The sequence below is a fragment of the Pinus tabuliformis genome, chromosome 2_2 (genome assembly GCF_031772625.1).
Source record: "Pinus tabuliformis cultivar Carrire ecotype Pingquan chromosome 2_2, CPIR1, whole genome shotgun sequence".
Classification (NCBI taxonomy): domain Eukaryota; kingdom Viridiplantae; phylum Streptophyta; class Pinopsida; order Pinales; family Pinaceae; genus Pinus; species Pinus tabuliformis.
The window spans coordinates 395,141,647-395,158,428 of record NC_142300.1 but is presented as its reverse complement, the minus strand read 5'-3'; the positions used below and the strand labels follow the sequence as shown (position 1 = coordinate 395,158,428).

The following is a 16,782-nucleotide window of genomic DNA, read 5'->3' as shown; positions in this document are numbered from 1 at the left end:
ATAAAATTATTCTATAATATCTCTCTAAACTTTCTGTTGATGTTATATATTCAGTATTTATCTAAAAGGATTAGAAGTTTAGCTTTTATTTATAACTTTCTAAAATATTGTAGTCATGTTCAAGCAGCATCTTGTTTTTTCTTTCTTTGACTGATATTTGTTCTGATAGGATTTTTTTGCCAAAGCCAAATACTTTCCTCTCAGATTCCTTATCTTTATTTAGTTATTTTTTGAATGGAGGATGTCAGCATATGCTGTGAATCTCCTAAATGTCCAGGCGCATGACTTGGTTTTCATTGTCTTGGCCAAGTAATTTTCTATAAATTTATGTGTTAGCGTGTTTGACTTGTGTTATTATTTGCAGGGTGATGGATGTGATGGAGCCATTCAGCAAAGGTATTCACAGGGCATTAGTTCCCCTGGAAAGTCACATGGACCATGTTGGGTTGGAATTGAAAGAGTCATCGCCAGGTTATCGGATGCTGACACAAATGGATATTGCTCAATTCTTTAAGTTGCATAGCAATGAACTTCAATCTTTCACTACTTCTAGTGTTGGGCAGTTGGGTGCAGTGAACAAAGGAGCTTTTGCAGTTCCTTCTGGCATGCAAGTGACAAATGTTGTCAAATGGATGCGAAATGCCTCTTTGACTGCAGTTGCAATTGTGGACGGTTCACCAGATAATGAAAAAGGCCCAATGCTAATGACAGTGAGTGCACTCGATTTTACACTGTTCGTTTTTGAATGTCTTGACATTTGTTACATTGCGGCTCTCTGAATTTACATTACATGAGATTGAAAATCATGGGAAGTGATTCTTTTCTTATTCTTGAATTAGAAAAAAAGAGAGGAATTTACAAAAGGATAGAAATGGGATGGTTCCTTGCAATGACTCATATGATATCTGGGAATGATGTCAATGTTGCAAAAATATGGCAGTAGTTTGAACTTTGAAACACCATTAGACTGTAAACAATATTACTGAGCCATTTTCTGCTCTATATCATCAGATCATGGATGAAAGGTTTGACGCTTAGTATGTTGATTATAATCTTCATTTTATTTTTCCTTTCAAACTGAAATATTGGGATTTATATATAGGGTGGCCTTTGAGACTATGTATGAAAGGAACCAGAGGTGTGGAATAGGCCTCCAACACTAATCAATGAGAGAAAAATATGCAGAAATTAGATAAACACAGTTGCAGTATTAAACAACACAAAAACAATCATTAGACTGATTTTTTGAGGAAAACCCTTTCAGAAGAACTTTACGGTGTAAAGTATAGTTAATGTATTTTTAACAACTAAAAATCTAAATGGTTACAATCAATGTTTTACAACTCCGACTCTGACACCGACTCGGCCGAAGGTCGACTCCGACTCGGTATTGACTCGGCCGGCTTGATTTCAATGACTCGGTCGTTGTAAAAAATACATCAAATATTTTTTTTTATAAAAAAACATAATTTTAAAGATTTTCATTATGTTTCCAAACACACAGCATTAGAATATAGATAGAAGACAACATATGATCAAAGTAGGCTCATGTATATATCGATTATATCAAAATGGCACCCAGTGCATTGTGCAATACATACATGATGATATAGAGATCAAAACAAAAATACATAACCAAGGAGGCTAGAAATGGCCTCTACAACAAAAGTAAACTGTGACCAGTACTACTGGCTACTGCTAGAGGAGCCAAGATCATCTAGATCAACCTCTAGATCAGAGTCAGACAGGGGGGCCCATGGCTCCTCCTCATCAGCATGTCCAATTGCAACTGTAGAAGTGGTAGCAGTAGCAGGCTGTGCAATAGTTGCAAGCTGAGATAGACGAGATATGCACTTCTGTTGTGGCTCCACAAAGGAAGCGCCTGCAACTGGAGGACTTAGGGCTGGTCCTGAGGCTGGTACAAGTAGATCTGCATTCAACTGAACATTATGTTCGAGTGATGCCTCCACCTGTAAATCCAAATCAAGATCCTCATCAGAATCAAACTCTGTTGGATGACTCTCCACTACCCAATCTGATGTTGGATCAATGTCTTCCAACACAATGGGATCTAAATCAGGTCTTTTGTTCAACAATTGGTTGCGTCTGAGCTGGAGGTTGTATTGGACATAGACTAGATCATTTAACCGTTTTTTATCCAAACAGTTTCTCTTCTTTGTGTGAATCCTCTCAAAGACAGACCAATTGCGCTCACACCTAGTAGCACTGCAAGTTTGACTCAAAATACGAATTGCAAACCTCTGCAATTCAAAACAATGGCTACCAAAAGCCTCCCACCATTGTGCTACAAAAAACATAGGAGTGTAATGAGTTAGCTCAACAAAATTACAAATTGTATCCAACTTTCAAATTATAAATGATTTAACGAAAATTGAAATAAGTATTAAGAATTTGAAAATTGAAATTTTTGTTTACCTGGCTCATCTGCTTCCCTTGCAATTTTTGCTAGGTTCTTACCAAAGGTACCTGAGGCACTACTGAAGGTTGTGGCCTGTCGGTGTATCTCCAGCTGATCACACTCCAATGGAATCATGCAATCAATGTAGTCAATCAATCCATCTCTAACCTCCCCCTTCAAAGCTCTTGTCACCTTAGCTTTATAATGATACCGTGGGTTGAAAAAATACCCAGCTGCATGTATAGGGCGATGGAGTTGATTGTTTCATCTTTCATCAATGATTGCCCAAATGGGCCCATACTTAGCCACTTTATCCTTGTATTCCATCTTTATTTGCTCCTTTGCTTGATCCATAGCCTCATAAATGAAGCCCATAGCCAATCTTTCCCCATCCACCAACTGCAACACCTTAACCAGTGGCTCAGCAAGCTTCACAATCTTTGTTGCCTTTCTCCAAAATATTTTTTCATTAACTTTCTTTTTCAATTCTTTCCCTTCCAGTTTGTGAGACCACTGGCTTTGATTCCATTCTTCACTGGGAAAAATCTTTTGCAAGTTTCTATGTTGTAAAAGCATAGATTGCAATGTCAAAAAATGAGTAGCAAATCTAGTGATGGCAGGCCTAATAATATCCCTGCCCCTTGTTTGTTTCCTCATCAGGCTCAAAATCCATGAATGATTGTAGATAAATTTTGTTATGCTTTTGGCATGATCTACAATGTTTTTGACTCAATCTAATTTTCCAATATCCTCAAGCATGAGGTCTATGCAATGTGTAGCACATGGGGTCCAAAATATGGTTCTTTGTTTTTCCTCTAACAGTTTACCAGCAAGAACACAGTTAGAGGCATTATCTGTGATGACTTGAACAACATTAGCCACCCCCACCTCCTCAACAACCTCATCCAATAGCTGAAACAACAATTGTCCATCTTTTACCTTATCAGATGCATCAACTGATTTTAGAAACATGGTTCCCCGTGGGCAGAAGATAAGAAATTTTATGATGGTACGGTTTCTTTGATCAGTCCATCCATCTAACATGATGGTACATCCTGTTCTTGCCCATGAGTCCTTGAAATATTTCAAATACTCATTAATGGAGGCAATTTCTTTCTGCAAATGATACCCCCTTAGCTCATGCATAGTAGGGCCTTTGAAGCCTTTTCCAGCAGCATGTATGGCATCAAACATAGGCTCATAATATGGTGAACGGGAAGCATTGAAGGGGATATCAGCATCATACCACCATCTAGCTATGTAATCACAAGCAGTCTCCCTCAATTCTTTCTTCCAATGGTCATCTAAAGTGGGCTGCATATGACTTCTACTAGCTTGAGGACCATGTGCATCTGATGGAGAGGAGGGAGTGAAATAACTTTTGATATTCATATCACCCTTTTTCATTTTACCCTTTCCCTTTTCTTGAATAGACTCAAAAGAGGGAGGAACATATTGGAAGGGGTTGGATGCATCAATACAAGGGATAGAGAAAGAACCCTCAAAATCAAAATGGGGGTTGGTAGCTAGCATTTTTTGTATATACTTGTTCTTCCCAATTTCAACCTCTAACTCTTTTTGCCTAACCTTATCTTCTTAAAACTTCTCAAAGCTGGCTAACAAATCCTTCGTAATCTCCCCAATTTCTGGTGAGGTACATGGAGTAATTTGGCCTCTAATCCCCGCCAAGTGTTGTTTCAGCCTATTAATGCCCCCAAGACCGACCTTAATTTTTCCTATGGCAAAATTTGCAATGCATTTGACTATCAACCATTTCAACATATGCCCAAGCAACATTTTTCACTCTAGTTGCCATTTTTTGACTTGGAAATGAAAGCAAAGAATCTGAAAATGAAAACAAAACAAAAAAGCATTGATTCAATGTTCATTTCTTTCACAAAAAACACTTTTTTCAATTTCCAGATTTGCACATAAAATTTAATAAGCAAAAATAGATTTTTACAATTGAAAAAAAATACCTCTAGGCACAAACTGTCTCCTCAAGGTTGCTCCAAGAAACCAACTCCTCAATGGAAAATGCTGCTCCAAATGGCCGCCCAAGCAGCTCCTCACTCCAGCTACAATGCTTACCCAAGACTCTTCACCGCTGCTCCAAAAACAAACTCAACAACTCCTCACAAACTCTCACTCAAATGCATGAGATGGCTGTGAGAAAATGAGAGGGGTTAGGTTGGTTAAATAGGGTTTAGGAGAGGGGAATGGACCCCAAAGACAACATAGGCAAAATAAAATCTGGTTTGGAGTCCCCCAAAAGAACATTTAAAAAAAAAATCGTTGTTTGATGGGTTTACAGGCCGCTGTTTCCAACCCGGCCAAGTTGTTAGACAACCCGGCCAGCTCGGTATTAACCCAGCTGGCTGAACCGAATCCTAGGTTGAATCACTGCTGGAGGGTCTGGCTCGGACCAACTCGGCCGAGTCGGTTCCGAGCTGGCCATTTTTGAAAACAGAGGTTATAATGCATTACAGAGTCTGCTTGCTCTCAACAAGAGTGTCCAGCAGTTGCATAAGGACTCCGAAGAAATTCCGACAGCATAACAGTAAGTTAAAAGTTAAAATTCACACATTATTTTTCTCCAACATTGGCACTCAATAAATGAGCATAACAATAACCATAAACCATTTATGGTTTTTCAATTCTACATGCTGGAAACCACCAACAATTAATTGGCCAACTATTGTTGCCTAGCATTGATTGTGTTCTAGTGATATGCATTTATTCCTTATCACTACTCAACAGTTATTCTTTGCTATAGCTCTACATTTATTACCGGCTCCATCACAGGACTGCAAGGTGTATGTTACACTCATCTTGATATTATCCCTCTTGTCATATGCATTACAAGGGTATAGGGGAGAACGCACCAAACTGCAGGTTAATCGCTAGGGCCCACAAGTCTCACAAACTCACAACACCACTTGACTTTACCTATGTTCACTGGGTGAGTCAATACATTAGCAAGTTTTTTAAAAATTTCAACTTTCTGTACTATCACCTTGCCATCCTCTACTATGTTCCGAATGAAACAAGTAAAATGGCACTGGATATCTATATGCTCTGTCTTTGCATGAAAGATTGGGTTGTTAGCCAAGCAAATGGCATTGTTACTATCACATTGAATTGTAGTAACTCTCTGACTTAGCCCTTCTTTTGAACACAATTTTATAAGTCAAATGGCCTTCTTATAGGCATGAGTAGCTTCCATGTAGCATTTCTCAGCAGTGGATAAAGTGACCATAACTTGTTGCTTGCTCATCCAACTTACTACACCAAACAATTGAAACATGTATTCGCTCGATTTTCTTCTATTGGCATCACCTACCCAATTAAAATCCACATAACCTTTGCATATCCATTGAGCGTGGGTCTCCTAAAACATCACTATGATAGAAAATGGAATATCTAGGAGCAGCTTGCAAATATTTGAAGACTCTTTTCATCGCAACACAATGTTCACATTGAGGATTAGCCATGACTCAACTCAAGGCTCCCATTGCTTAGGCAATGTTTGGTCTAAGTACAGACCATAACTTACATCAAACTAACAACAACACTAGCATAAGAAGCATAAGCCATATCCTCCATCCTTGTGGGTGTTGTAGGACATTGCTTAACTAAAAGCTTGGTTCCCCTAAAAATTGAAACATTCAATGGTCTACAATTTGCCATGTGAAAATGTTGTAGCATAGAGCTTACATACATTGGCTCAACTAGAGTTTCTATTTTCTCTATCTCGCCTAATCTTCATTTCGACAATATATTTTTTGTAGCTCCCATATACTTCATATCAAATTGTGCTAAAATCATAGTCAAAGTATGAGTCACATCCTTAATATTATTAAAAAATAGCATATCATATACATATAGAGTGATATCAAGGAAATAATCACCATCATGTTTGTAATACGCACAAAGATCTCAAAAACCTCAACCCCAACACAGAAGAATCAAACTTTTGGTACCACATTATGGGAGACTATTTGAAACCATATAAAGATTTTCATAATTTGCAAACCAATGACTCTTTACCTTCAATGTAGTGCTTTAGTTGTATTAATTAGATATCTTTCAATTCACCAGGTGGGAATGTTGTTTTCATGTCCATTTGTTTGATCTCTTAATAAAAAATGTTTCTGAAGATAATAGTAGCCTAATAGATGGTAACTTAGCAAGTGGGGAAAAATCTCACCAAAATAAATCCCCTCAATTTGGAAATATCTTTTTGCAACCAACCTTGCCTTGTGTTTATTGACATTGTCATTGTTGCCTCAAAATTTAGTAGGCTTTGTGAGTGGCCTCCAAAGGCAAGAGCCAGACCAAGATGCAACAATGAGGTCGATTGCATTGTCACCTCAACGCTACTTTGGCCTTTAGTGGGATTTCACCACATAGGAGGCTTTCCAATCTTCACCGAAAGGATATTCTAACCCTAATTCAATTTGTCCAAGGTGATATGCCTGAAAGGCTAAGCAAGGTACTTCTTAAATGGACAAAGGCACAATTCTTTATATACAGGAACAATGTACCACAACAAATCCTTAAAAGATGCTTGATACCTAGGGTTTCAAGGTGTAGTTCAACAAAGGACTATCTAAGCTTGCAAGCATAAAGAAAACACTTGCTTAATGAAAAAATCTGTTATGCAATCAACTCACAAAATAGAAGAAAGAGATAGATCAACGACTTCAAAAGTAGCCTCTTCGAGGGGGCAACCTCCTTTACATTACATAAAATAAACAATTCTTGGATGATACAAATGACAAGACCTCCTTTCTATATAGGAGTCTAACAGGTCACAATATAATTAGAGCCGACATAACAATAATAATGTAAGGGTACAACAATAACAATAGTGGGCTTCTATAGGGCACAATAATAACAATATGGGGACAACATGGGCACAACAATAACAACATGGGGTACAATGACAATAATAATAAGGGAATACACTAGTATTATAGGGACCTAACATGCCCTTCTCCTTCAAAAAAGTGTTGTCCTCAACGCTTGAGTAGTTCTTGATGCTTTTGTATAAAATTTCCATCCTCCCATGTGGAATCTTTAGCGGGTAAGTTCTTCCACTTGATGAGATAATCTGAAATTGATCAATTTCGTAGCTGTGGAGTTCTTGTTTTTGTGACTGCTTTAGGTTCCAATATGATTTTTCGTTCCTCGTCAAGTTCTGGCAATATTGTTTGAACTGGGAGCTTGTCACTTATAATCTTCTTTAAGCATGAAACATGGAAAACTAGGTGCACTCAGAAAGATGCAGGAAGTTCCAATTTGTGAAGTCTGATGTAGCTAAGACCAGTGCTTGGCACATTGCCTCTTTAAGATGTTCAAAGATCTTTGTTGCTTCTAGAGTCCAAGAAAATGCATCTTTCTTCAGTAATGTTGTTAGAGGTGTTGCTATTCTCCCATAATTCTTAACAAACCTACGATAATACCCAGTGAACCCAAGAAATCCTCGTAAATGCTTTATGGATGTGGGGGTTTTCCATTCCTTAATGGCTTTAATTTTTCTAGGGTCTACCTTAACACCTTCATGAGATACAATATGACCTAAATATTCCACCTCTTGTACTCCAAAGAAACATTTGGATGTTTTTGCATATAATTGTTTCTCCTCCAATAGTTTGAGCACTCTGTCAACATGTTGAACATGATCCTTCCAAGACTTGCTATAGATTGGTATATCATCAAAAACTACTAACACAAATTTCCTAAGAGTGGGTTTGAAAATGGAATTCATCAAACCTTGAAATGTAAAAGGTGCATTGGTAATGTCAAAAGGCATGACCAAAAATTCATAATGACCCTCATGAGTTCTAAATGCTATTTTCAGAATGTCTTCAGTCTTCATTTTGATTTGATGATATCCTGAACGAAGGTCCAACTTGGTGAAGTAAATTTCTCCATGCAATTCATCCAATAATTCATCAATGACAGGAATGGGAAATTTATCTTTACTTGTGAGCTTGTTGAGCTCCCTATAATTCAGACACATGCGCAATGATCCATCCTTCTTGTGCACCAAAACTACTGGAACAGAGAAAGAACTTTGACTAGGTTGAATTATACCAGCCTCTAGCATTTCTGCAACCATACATTCAATTTCACTCTTTTGGGCATAGGGATATCTGTAAGGCCTGATGTTTGGAGGAACACTTCCTGGAATCAAATGAATAGCATGATCATGATCACGAATAGGTGGGAGGCCTTTGGGAGTCTCAAATACCCTGGAATGATTGTCCAAGACTTTTTGGAGATCTGGAGAAATAGATGATTCCAATGTGGGAACCTCTAGCGAACATAATTGTGCAATTACGCCTTGTTGTTCTTTCTTTAGAAGCTTTGTCATGTCGTTAGAGCTGATTATCTTTCCCGGTTTCCCTGCGATACCCCTTAATTCAACTTCCTTTCCTTCCAAAAAGAAATTCAAGAAAAGTTCTTGAAAATTAAAAGCTATCGTACCTAAAGATTGTAGCCATTGGACTCCTAGTACAACATCAGCACCACCCATTGGAATGGAAAGCATTGGACTATTCAACACATATTCTCCCATGGATAGCTTGATATTATGGCACTTTCCAAAGAAATTTATGGTTCCTCCATTTGCAACCATCACTTGACACTCTGATGCTGGATATAGGAAGCAATTCAATTCCTTGGCTATCTTACAATGAATAAAATTATGGGTACTGCCCGAATCAATCAACACTATTACCTTTTTCTTCTTGATATGTCCTTATATCTTGATAGTTTGAGGAGTGATAATTCTGGCCAATGCATTACAAGATATGGTCAGATTCATTTCTTCTTTCTCTAGGGTTTGTTCCTGGTGTGTATCCTCTTCTTTTGATGTTTATTGTTCCTTTTCTTCCTCCTCTTCACAATCTATGTAAAATAATTTATTCTCAGCACACTTATGACCTTTATTGTATTTGCTATCACAACTGTAACAAAACCCTTTTGCTCTTTTTTCTTCCAATTGTTGTGGTGTCAACCTTGTAAGTTGTGGAAATCTAGGGGAAACAACACTTCCATCTTTATAGTTGTGAGTGGTAGGTTTCCTTGTTGCCATAATTTTGCTTTCAATTTTTCTTGCCAACTTGAATGCCTTCTCCAATGAATCAAGTTCCCAAAGGCGAACTTCATGTTGGATGTTATCCTTTAAAGTCCCTATGAACACATCAATCCTATGCTCCTCTGGAATATCTTTTACCCTTATAGAATTATATTCAATTTTTGGAATTCCTCAATGTGCTCCACCATTGAACCCTTTTGTTTGAGATTTATCAATTGGCTAAAAAAGGTGTTGCTTTTTGTATCCTCATAATGTGCTATTATTTCTTCCGTCAAAATTGTCCAAGTGACAATTTGTTTATGAGAGCAAAGCCATCGATACCATACAAACTAATTGGGTTCCAAATATAAAGTTGCAATGCGTACCTTTTGTGTGTTTTGCACATTATGGAGATCAAAATATTGCTCCATCTGTAGTACCCATGTTACGGGATCCTTGCCATCAAATTTCTTCATATCGATCTTTGCACCATGGTGAGTCTTCAATCCAACGTTAGAGTCTATGAAATCATGACTAAAATTTCTTTTGTTCTCATCATGAGCTTCCTTTACTACCCTTTCGCCATTAGTAAACATTCTTGTAACAACTTTGTCAAATCTATCTTCAAATCTTCCATGTTGCCTTTAAGTTTTGCTTATATACCATCCATCTTAGATTCCATGCCATCCATCTTAGCTTCCATTCCATTCTTTAAACCATCCATCTTAGTTTCACTTACTTTTTGTGAGAGTGAAATTTGTTGCACTTGGTCTCGTAATTTTGATATATTATGTTGCATTTCTTCTTCTTCTTCATGTGTCATAGTAGAGATTTTAGGTTGCTTACTAGGAGTTTCCATTTTCTTTCTTCGGGTCATCAATGAATGATAATTATGCTTCACAATTCCCCTTGAATCACTTCGAACTACTTTCTGAAACAAAACTTATGCAAATTTTTAAAAAAAAACTACACACCTTTTTTTTGTCGCTTTGTATGAGCTCGATCTTGAAACGACTGTAACTCTGTAATTTCAAATCTCCAAGTTCTGAAATTTCGGCCTGTGATAGCCCTATGAGTCCTCTTTCCAACCCCACAAGTCTGATCACGATTGGATTCTCGAAGAAAGAATTATGCCTAATCTCCCGCAATGACCTAATTATAGACTTGTCCAGTAGAGAAAACTTGTACGACATTCCACGTGTCATTGTTTCAACCTTCAGCTTTGAAAACGATATCCAACAAACTACAGTTTGTCCTCTTTCTATCACTTTTTATAAAATTTGAATTTGATGCTCAAAGAGAAAGTTATGACGATTTTCCCAAGGTGACCTGTTTGAGATCGAATTCAGGAGCCTACAAAAACCCTAACTTCCTCAGTTCATATCTCTGAAAATATAGCGAGACAAGATTTGAAATTCAGTCACGAGGTTCATCATGATTTTGGCTCAAATGGGTTTTAATTTTAGCTTCTGAAGCTTCGTAGAAAAAAAGTTATAGCGAAAATGCCACGATGACCTATTTGAAGCAGCGAAACCCTAGAATCCAAAGCTCTGATACCAATTGTTATGCAACCAGCTCACAAAAAAGAAGAAAGAGATAGATCAATGACTTCAAAAGTAGCCTCTTCGAGGGGGAAACCTCCTTTACATTACATAAAATGAACAATTCTTGGATGATACAAATGACAAGACCTCTTTTCTATATATAGGAGTCTAAGGGGTTACAATATAATCGGAGCCGACATAACAATAATAACATAAGGGCACAACAATAACAACAGTGGGATTCTATGGGGCACAATAATAACAATATGGGGACAACATGGGCACAACAATAATAATAAGGGATACAATGACAATAATAATAAGGGAATACACTAGTATTATAGGGACCTAACAAAATCAACTAAAAGGAGATGACGAACCTTCAAGATAAGCCCCAAGTTGAAGCCTTGATTAAGATTAGGATTTTGTAGGGCAAAAATTGTCTAGTGTTAATGACATCAACTCTATTAGGGAAAATTTCACCACCAAAAGAGCTAGATTTTGAGTCTAAAGGATCATTGAAGGTGAAGTCAAGCCAAAATAACCTCAAAGTCCTCCTTCACGAGGGCCTAGTTGAATTTGTTCCTATCCCCTAACCCTAGCGGCTTGCCTTAAAGGGCTTAGGAAGGTAAGAAGGAACATATAACAAATTTTATGAATCTTGATTACCACAAGGATTTTTAGTGCCTTTCCCTACTTGGGTGATGGATTCTTTAGGGTTAAATTTAAGAGATATAAAATCTATGCATAGAGTAAGGGGAAAACCCTAGTTTTCATTTGCGAACCCTAGGTATCTTTTTATGAAGGGAGAAATTTACTAAAGGAAATCTCTCTAGGAGGTCTTCTATGGCATTCAAGGAAAATAAATTTAACATGCAATGATCATCTAAAGTTGTCCAATAAAAATATGCATTTAGACAAGGTATAATAGAAAAACCCTAGCAAATATTCATTACATAAAAGGCCATTAAAAATCTGCAATAATACTCACAATTTTTCCAAGAAACAACCTTCTTTCAATCCAAAAAAGACATCTCCAATGCGTAAACTAGTCTCCAACAGAAATACTCCAAAAAGATCACATACCCACAAGTAGCGAGTTGAAAAAAGGCTAAGTCGAGCTCTCTAAAGGAGGCCAAAATCCACAAGTGGTGTTGAATAAATAGAATGGAGTGATCCTTCTTATATAGGAGGTCTATCACATCTATTAATTTGACTAAAAGCCCTATAACAAGTTTGATTTTAGGTAGACATAAATTAAAGGGGCTACAAGCCAACCCAATAGCTCAACAAAAGAAAATATGCCACTATTTTCCCACATGTGTGAGCTGAAATCCCTCTCTAAGCATATGTCATGCCCATTTAGGGCTATTAAGGCTCAAAAAGTGCAATACAAAGGCTACATGCATCTCCAACAATCAATTGAGGAGGGATCCTCAACTCAAGCCTCAAAACATATCCTTGTGTCCAAAAGCCATTTTTGGGTGCCCTGCGTCATCTCCATGGGTGCAATCTAAACAACGTGGTGTAGTCTCTCTCTAGCATTGGCGCTCCATGAGGCATTACAAGCCCTCTCTAATCATCTTGGGGATGATCATCGTCATCTGGCTCCAGGTCAAGGCATGTCCATCAAGTGGTGTCAAGGCTAACCTGGGGGCATGTTGGGTATGTTGGGTACGTCATCAAGAATCCTCAATGCCAAGCAAAGTGGGCTCAACATTCTGCCATTGGAGGGTGATTTGGTGTGTCAATCAACTGTTAGGATCATCAAAGTGCCCAACGCTTTGCTGTAAAAGGGAAACGTTGCATCTGCAAGGTCATCATGCTCTCTGGAAATGTAGTATGACTTACACATCATGTAGATTAGGAGTGGAATAGGTGTGCTCTCAAGGTCTCAGCTACTTTGTGTAAAACCACCTGGAAAAACAATCTTAAACTCAAGTAAAAGAAACCACTCATTAGAGACAATGACCATGGATGCATCATAGTGGACCATACTTAATTGTTAAGGGCATAGTAATACTTCAAATTGGGATCACCTTCAAATATCTTCTAGACCAAGTATCATAATAGTGTTCCCTACCTTTTTAAAAGTGGCTAGGTAATTAATCTTGTTAAGTGATTCTAGCCTGTTGCTGCAAAATCCAGTAGGCCTTGAAAAGGGGTACCCTACAGGGCAATCACTAGCCGAAGTGACAACAATAAGGTAGTAGCTCACCGTCACCACAACTACTACCCCTTGCTCTTTATGGATTTTCACCAATGGAAGGAGTCCTGGTATGTAGGTCACGTAAGAGATATTCCATGCTTAAAGGTATAAGGTGACTAAAAGGCTTCAAAGGGAGGACTCAACTTAAGGACAAGGTTTAAGAAATGAAGAAGAAGCAATGTGCTTCCCTTAGACAAGCCAAATTAGGGCACGCTGGACCTAGGGTTTAAGTAATAACATGGAAAAAGGAATGGTCCAAGGTCAAGGTTTAAAGAAAAGGTTTTCAACAATGAATAAATTTGGACTAAGCCCTAATTGGGTCGTTTGGCCTTAAGAGGGAAAAATTAGAGAAGAGAGAGAAAGTGGATTCAGTTTATGGATAAAAGATGACTTGATCACCAACAAGATATGGTCAGTGCCTAGTGCTATGGCTAATAGAGTCCTTGGATTCTTAAGAATGGCTAAAACTTGCAAAGGAGTAAGGATATGGATAAAACTTGCAAAGGAGTAAGGATGCCTTGATGCCCTAGCAACAAAACCCTAACTATTATCTGTCTGAGGGATCAAAATTCACATGGGAGAGCTAATGAAAGATTCATTAAGGGGGTTGTCATTCACTTATCATACAATGAATAATACATGCAATAATGAGACCTAGCTTACATACAATCAATATTCAACAAATTAGGGCATAATAGAAAAACCTTGATCATCAATTTATTCCATACACTAGACACAAAATCAGAAATTTTCAATAATAAAGCACTTACAAGACAATATGCATGAACAAACCAAATATTGATCCAATGATTGTGGGAGATATTCCTTGGATTACTTCTGCAATATATCTATATATATATATATATATATATATATATATATATATATATATATATATATATACCTGAGACTATCTTTTATGGCATGGAGAAAGTTTAGTGATCAAGAAGTGAGGATCACTGATATACTCCATCAAACTGAGCATGAGTTGAGTGCATCACTGTAATTACTAAAGTTGATACTCCATGACTATTGTAGACCTGCTTGTTGTATATTTGCTCCTTTAATCCTTTCAACTTGCTTTGATGTCCTTGAAGACAAATCCTTGTATGTCTCTTTTGTTGCCCTTCATTTGACGTCAGCACCTTAGCTCTGATACCATGTTGAAGAATCTAGGGCAATTAGAGTTAATGTGATTCTTCTTAGCATGATAACTATTTGTGAGGTATTTTATCTTTAGCTTATTAGCACAATCTTTTCTTGATATCATTAGTGTGTGTATTTCTTACTTCATCAAATAGCTACCAAAACAAAGAGACAAGAACACACGATGTTGGCTTTCTGCCAGGGCCAAAACCTCTCCTCTTGAGAGGAAAACCCTTCAATCTCTTCTTATAGATTCTTTTATTGACGAATACCAAGACCCTTGACAAAATACTTGACTCAATTCTTCTTCAAGACACTTGTCACTATCTCTTGCATTCTTCGGCCTTCACAGTCTTCCTCCTTCGCACTGTTATTACACTGTCACTAGGAGAGTCTCGGTCTCCTTTTTCCTTCGCAACCCTAGACACAGTCCTCGGCCTTCACTGATCTCTTCTTTCAGTCCAAGATAGCCTCTTTGTCTTCGGTCTTCTTCTATCACCATTCAATGCTTGATATAACCCTTAACTGTAGCTGCCATTGTCTTAGAACATACTTCGATCCTTCGCTTAGATGACAGACTTAGCCCGAGAACCCTTAAGACATTTACGCACCTATAGTCACCTTCCTTCTTCACTGTAATACCCTTATCTTCTTCGCTCTGAGATTCGTATTTTTTCAGATCAAAGATGTCTGAATTGCTTGACGATTATGAGGTGAGGTCACTCTATATATATAGTGACTTATGCTTGTCATTTAGGCTGACATGAGATCCTGGAAATAAGCCGACATTACCTTAAGGAGAATATTGTCCTTCTTTTAGCCGATTGCAAGAGAGATAGTGACAATGTCTTGGAGTGTAACTTTGACATGTGTAACATGACTTCATGACTTCTTAATTATATTCATAACAAGACAACAAAACCTAAAGACATCAAGAAGAAGTCTTTGACCTATGAAAAACACTTCTTGCTCATGAAACCCATGATGCAAGGAATACAATAAATACATTTGTTTCTTCTTTACATGAAATCATAATTACAAGTCATTATGAAAAACGAACCTAGTTACACCTTTATTCAACAATGGTCACATCAAAATACATCAACTCCTTCAAAACAGGGTATGGTCCCATCAAAATACATCACTAAGTGTAAAATACTTAACATATGTGCATGGAGAGGAGCACTTCACTAAGGAAGGTGCTCCATATCATCACAACTAATCAAGCATCAAAATCTTCCAAGTAAGCTAGGGCTTCCAAGCAACAGATCTATAGCTAGCTCAAAGCATTCCATATATTATCTGTTGAGAGTGTTAACAATCTTTCATTGGATTCGACGAACTTCAATGCCCTCTTGCAAGTCTTTGTATGCATGATTAACAGTGATTGTGATGGAAATCATGAGTGAGACCTCAAGGGGTGACCTCAGAAAATTTTGGCCCTCTGCAACAGAATGCCCAAAAAAATGTGAACCAAAAAGAGATAAACTAATCCACACATGCAAGTTGCTAGAGAGAGAAGGGAGAGATTTTGTCCTTCTTTTTGTCTTATTTCGTCCTTGTCCTTCACTAGCTTCCGAGAAACTATCTTGTGTGAGTGACATCGAAAGTGGAGGAGGTCGAACCGCCTTTATATAGTAGTTGTCTAGGACGAATGGGTGTGTCTTTAGCCAGGGCCGACTTGACTTGGAGGGAAGCCGACTTGACAACTTTTGGAGCCAAAAATTACATTTCAAAAATTCAAATTTTCATCTTTAAAATGTCGCAATGGGACTTTGACTCAATATAAATTTTCTTTGACTCTAGCATTTATAAATATGCTTTACAATGATAAATACAAATACATTAAGTGACCAAATGTACATTATGATGACCGACCATAGTTACAAATTAAACACCTCTGACATTGAAATAGATCTTGCTATGGCAATCTCGGCTACTCCCTCTGCCACTGCTGCTTCCTAGTCGTTGAAGCATATTTTTTGTTTGGCATAGTCCACTCATAGAAGGCATATTGATCTTAGAGACCTTCTATCTCTAAGCATCTAGTCTAACAATCTTGCAGTCCATCATCTGAAGGATCTCAATATTATACTTGCCTTGACTAAGGAAGTAATGCATCCAATCTAGATCCTTCATCTCAAACTTAGAGGTCAAATCCCTCTGGCACTGAAGCAGGGCTTGAATGCTCCCTCTATCATGGAAGCAAATCCTCCTACCACTGCTACTCACTCTATCGTGTGAGTCCTATTGCTCTGGTCAGAAACAAGTCATATAATAACAAGATCAACTAAGACTCAACAAATATTCATTAATCCAAGAATACCATGCCAGAGGTCCATTAAAAGATTTCTTCAATTTGCAAACATGAGATTCC

General features: G+C 37.7%; 1 protein-coding gene across 1 annotated transcript in view; it reads left to right on the top strand.

The window, feature by feature from the left end:
* The first annotated feature begins 367 nt into the window (after positions 1-367).
* LOC149192936 (SNF1-related protein kinase regulatory subunit gamma-like PV42a) overlaps positions 368-16,782 on the top strand; it is a 29,112-nt gene continuing 12,697 nt past the window's right edge. The window contains exon 1 of the mRNA XM_089404746.1: positions 368-710. Coding sequence (XP_089260872.1) covers positions 369-710 — 342 coding nt within the window. The 5' untranslated portion in view covers position 368. The remainder of the gene's footprint in view (positions 711-16,782) is intronic.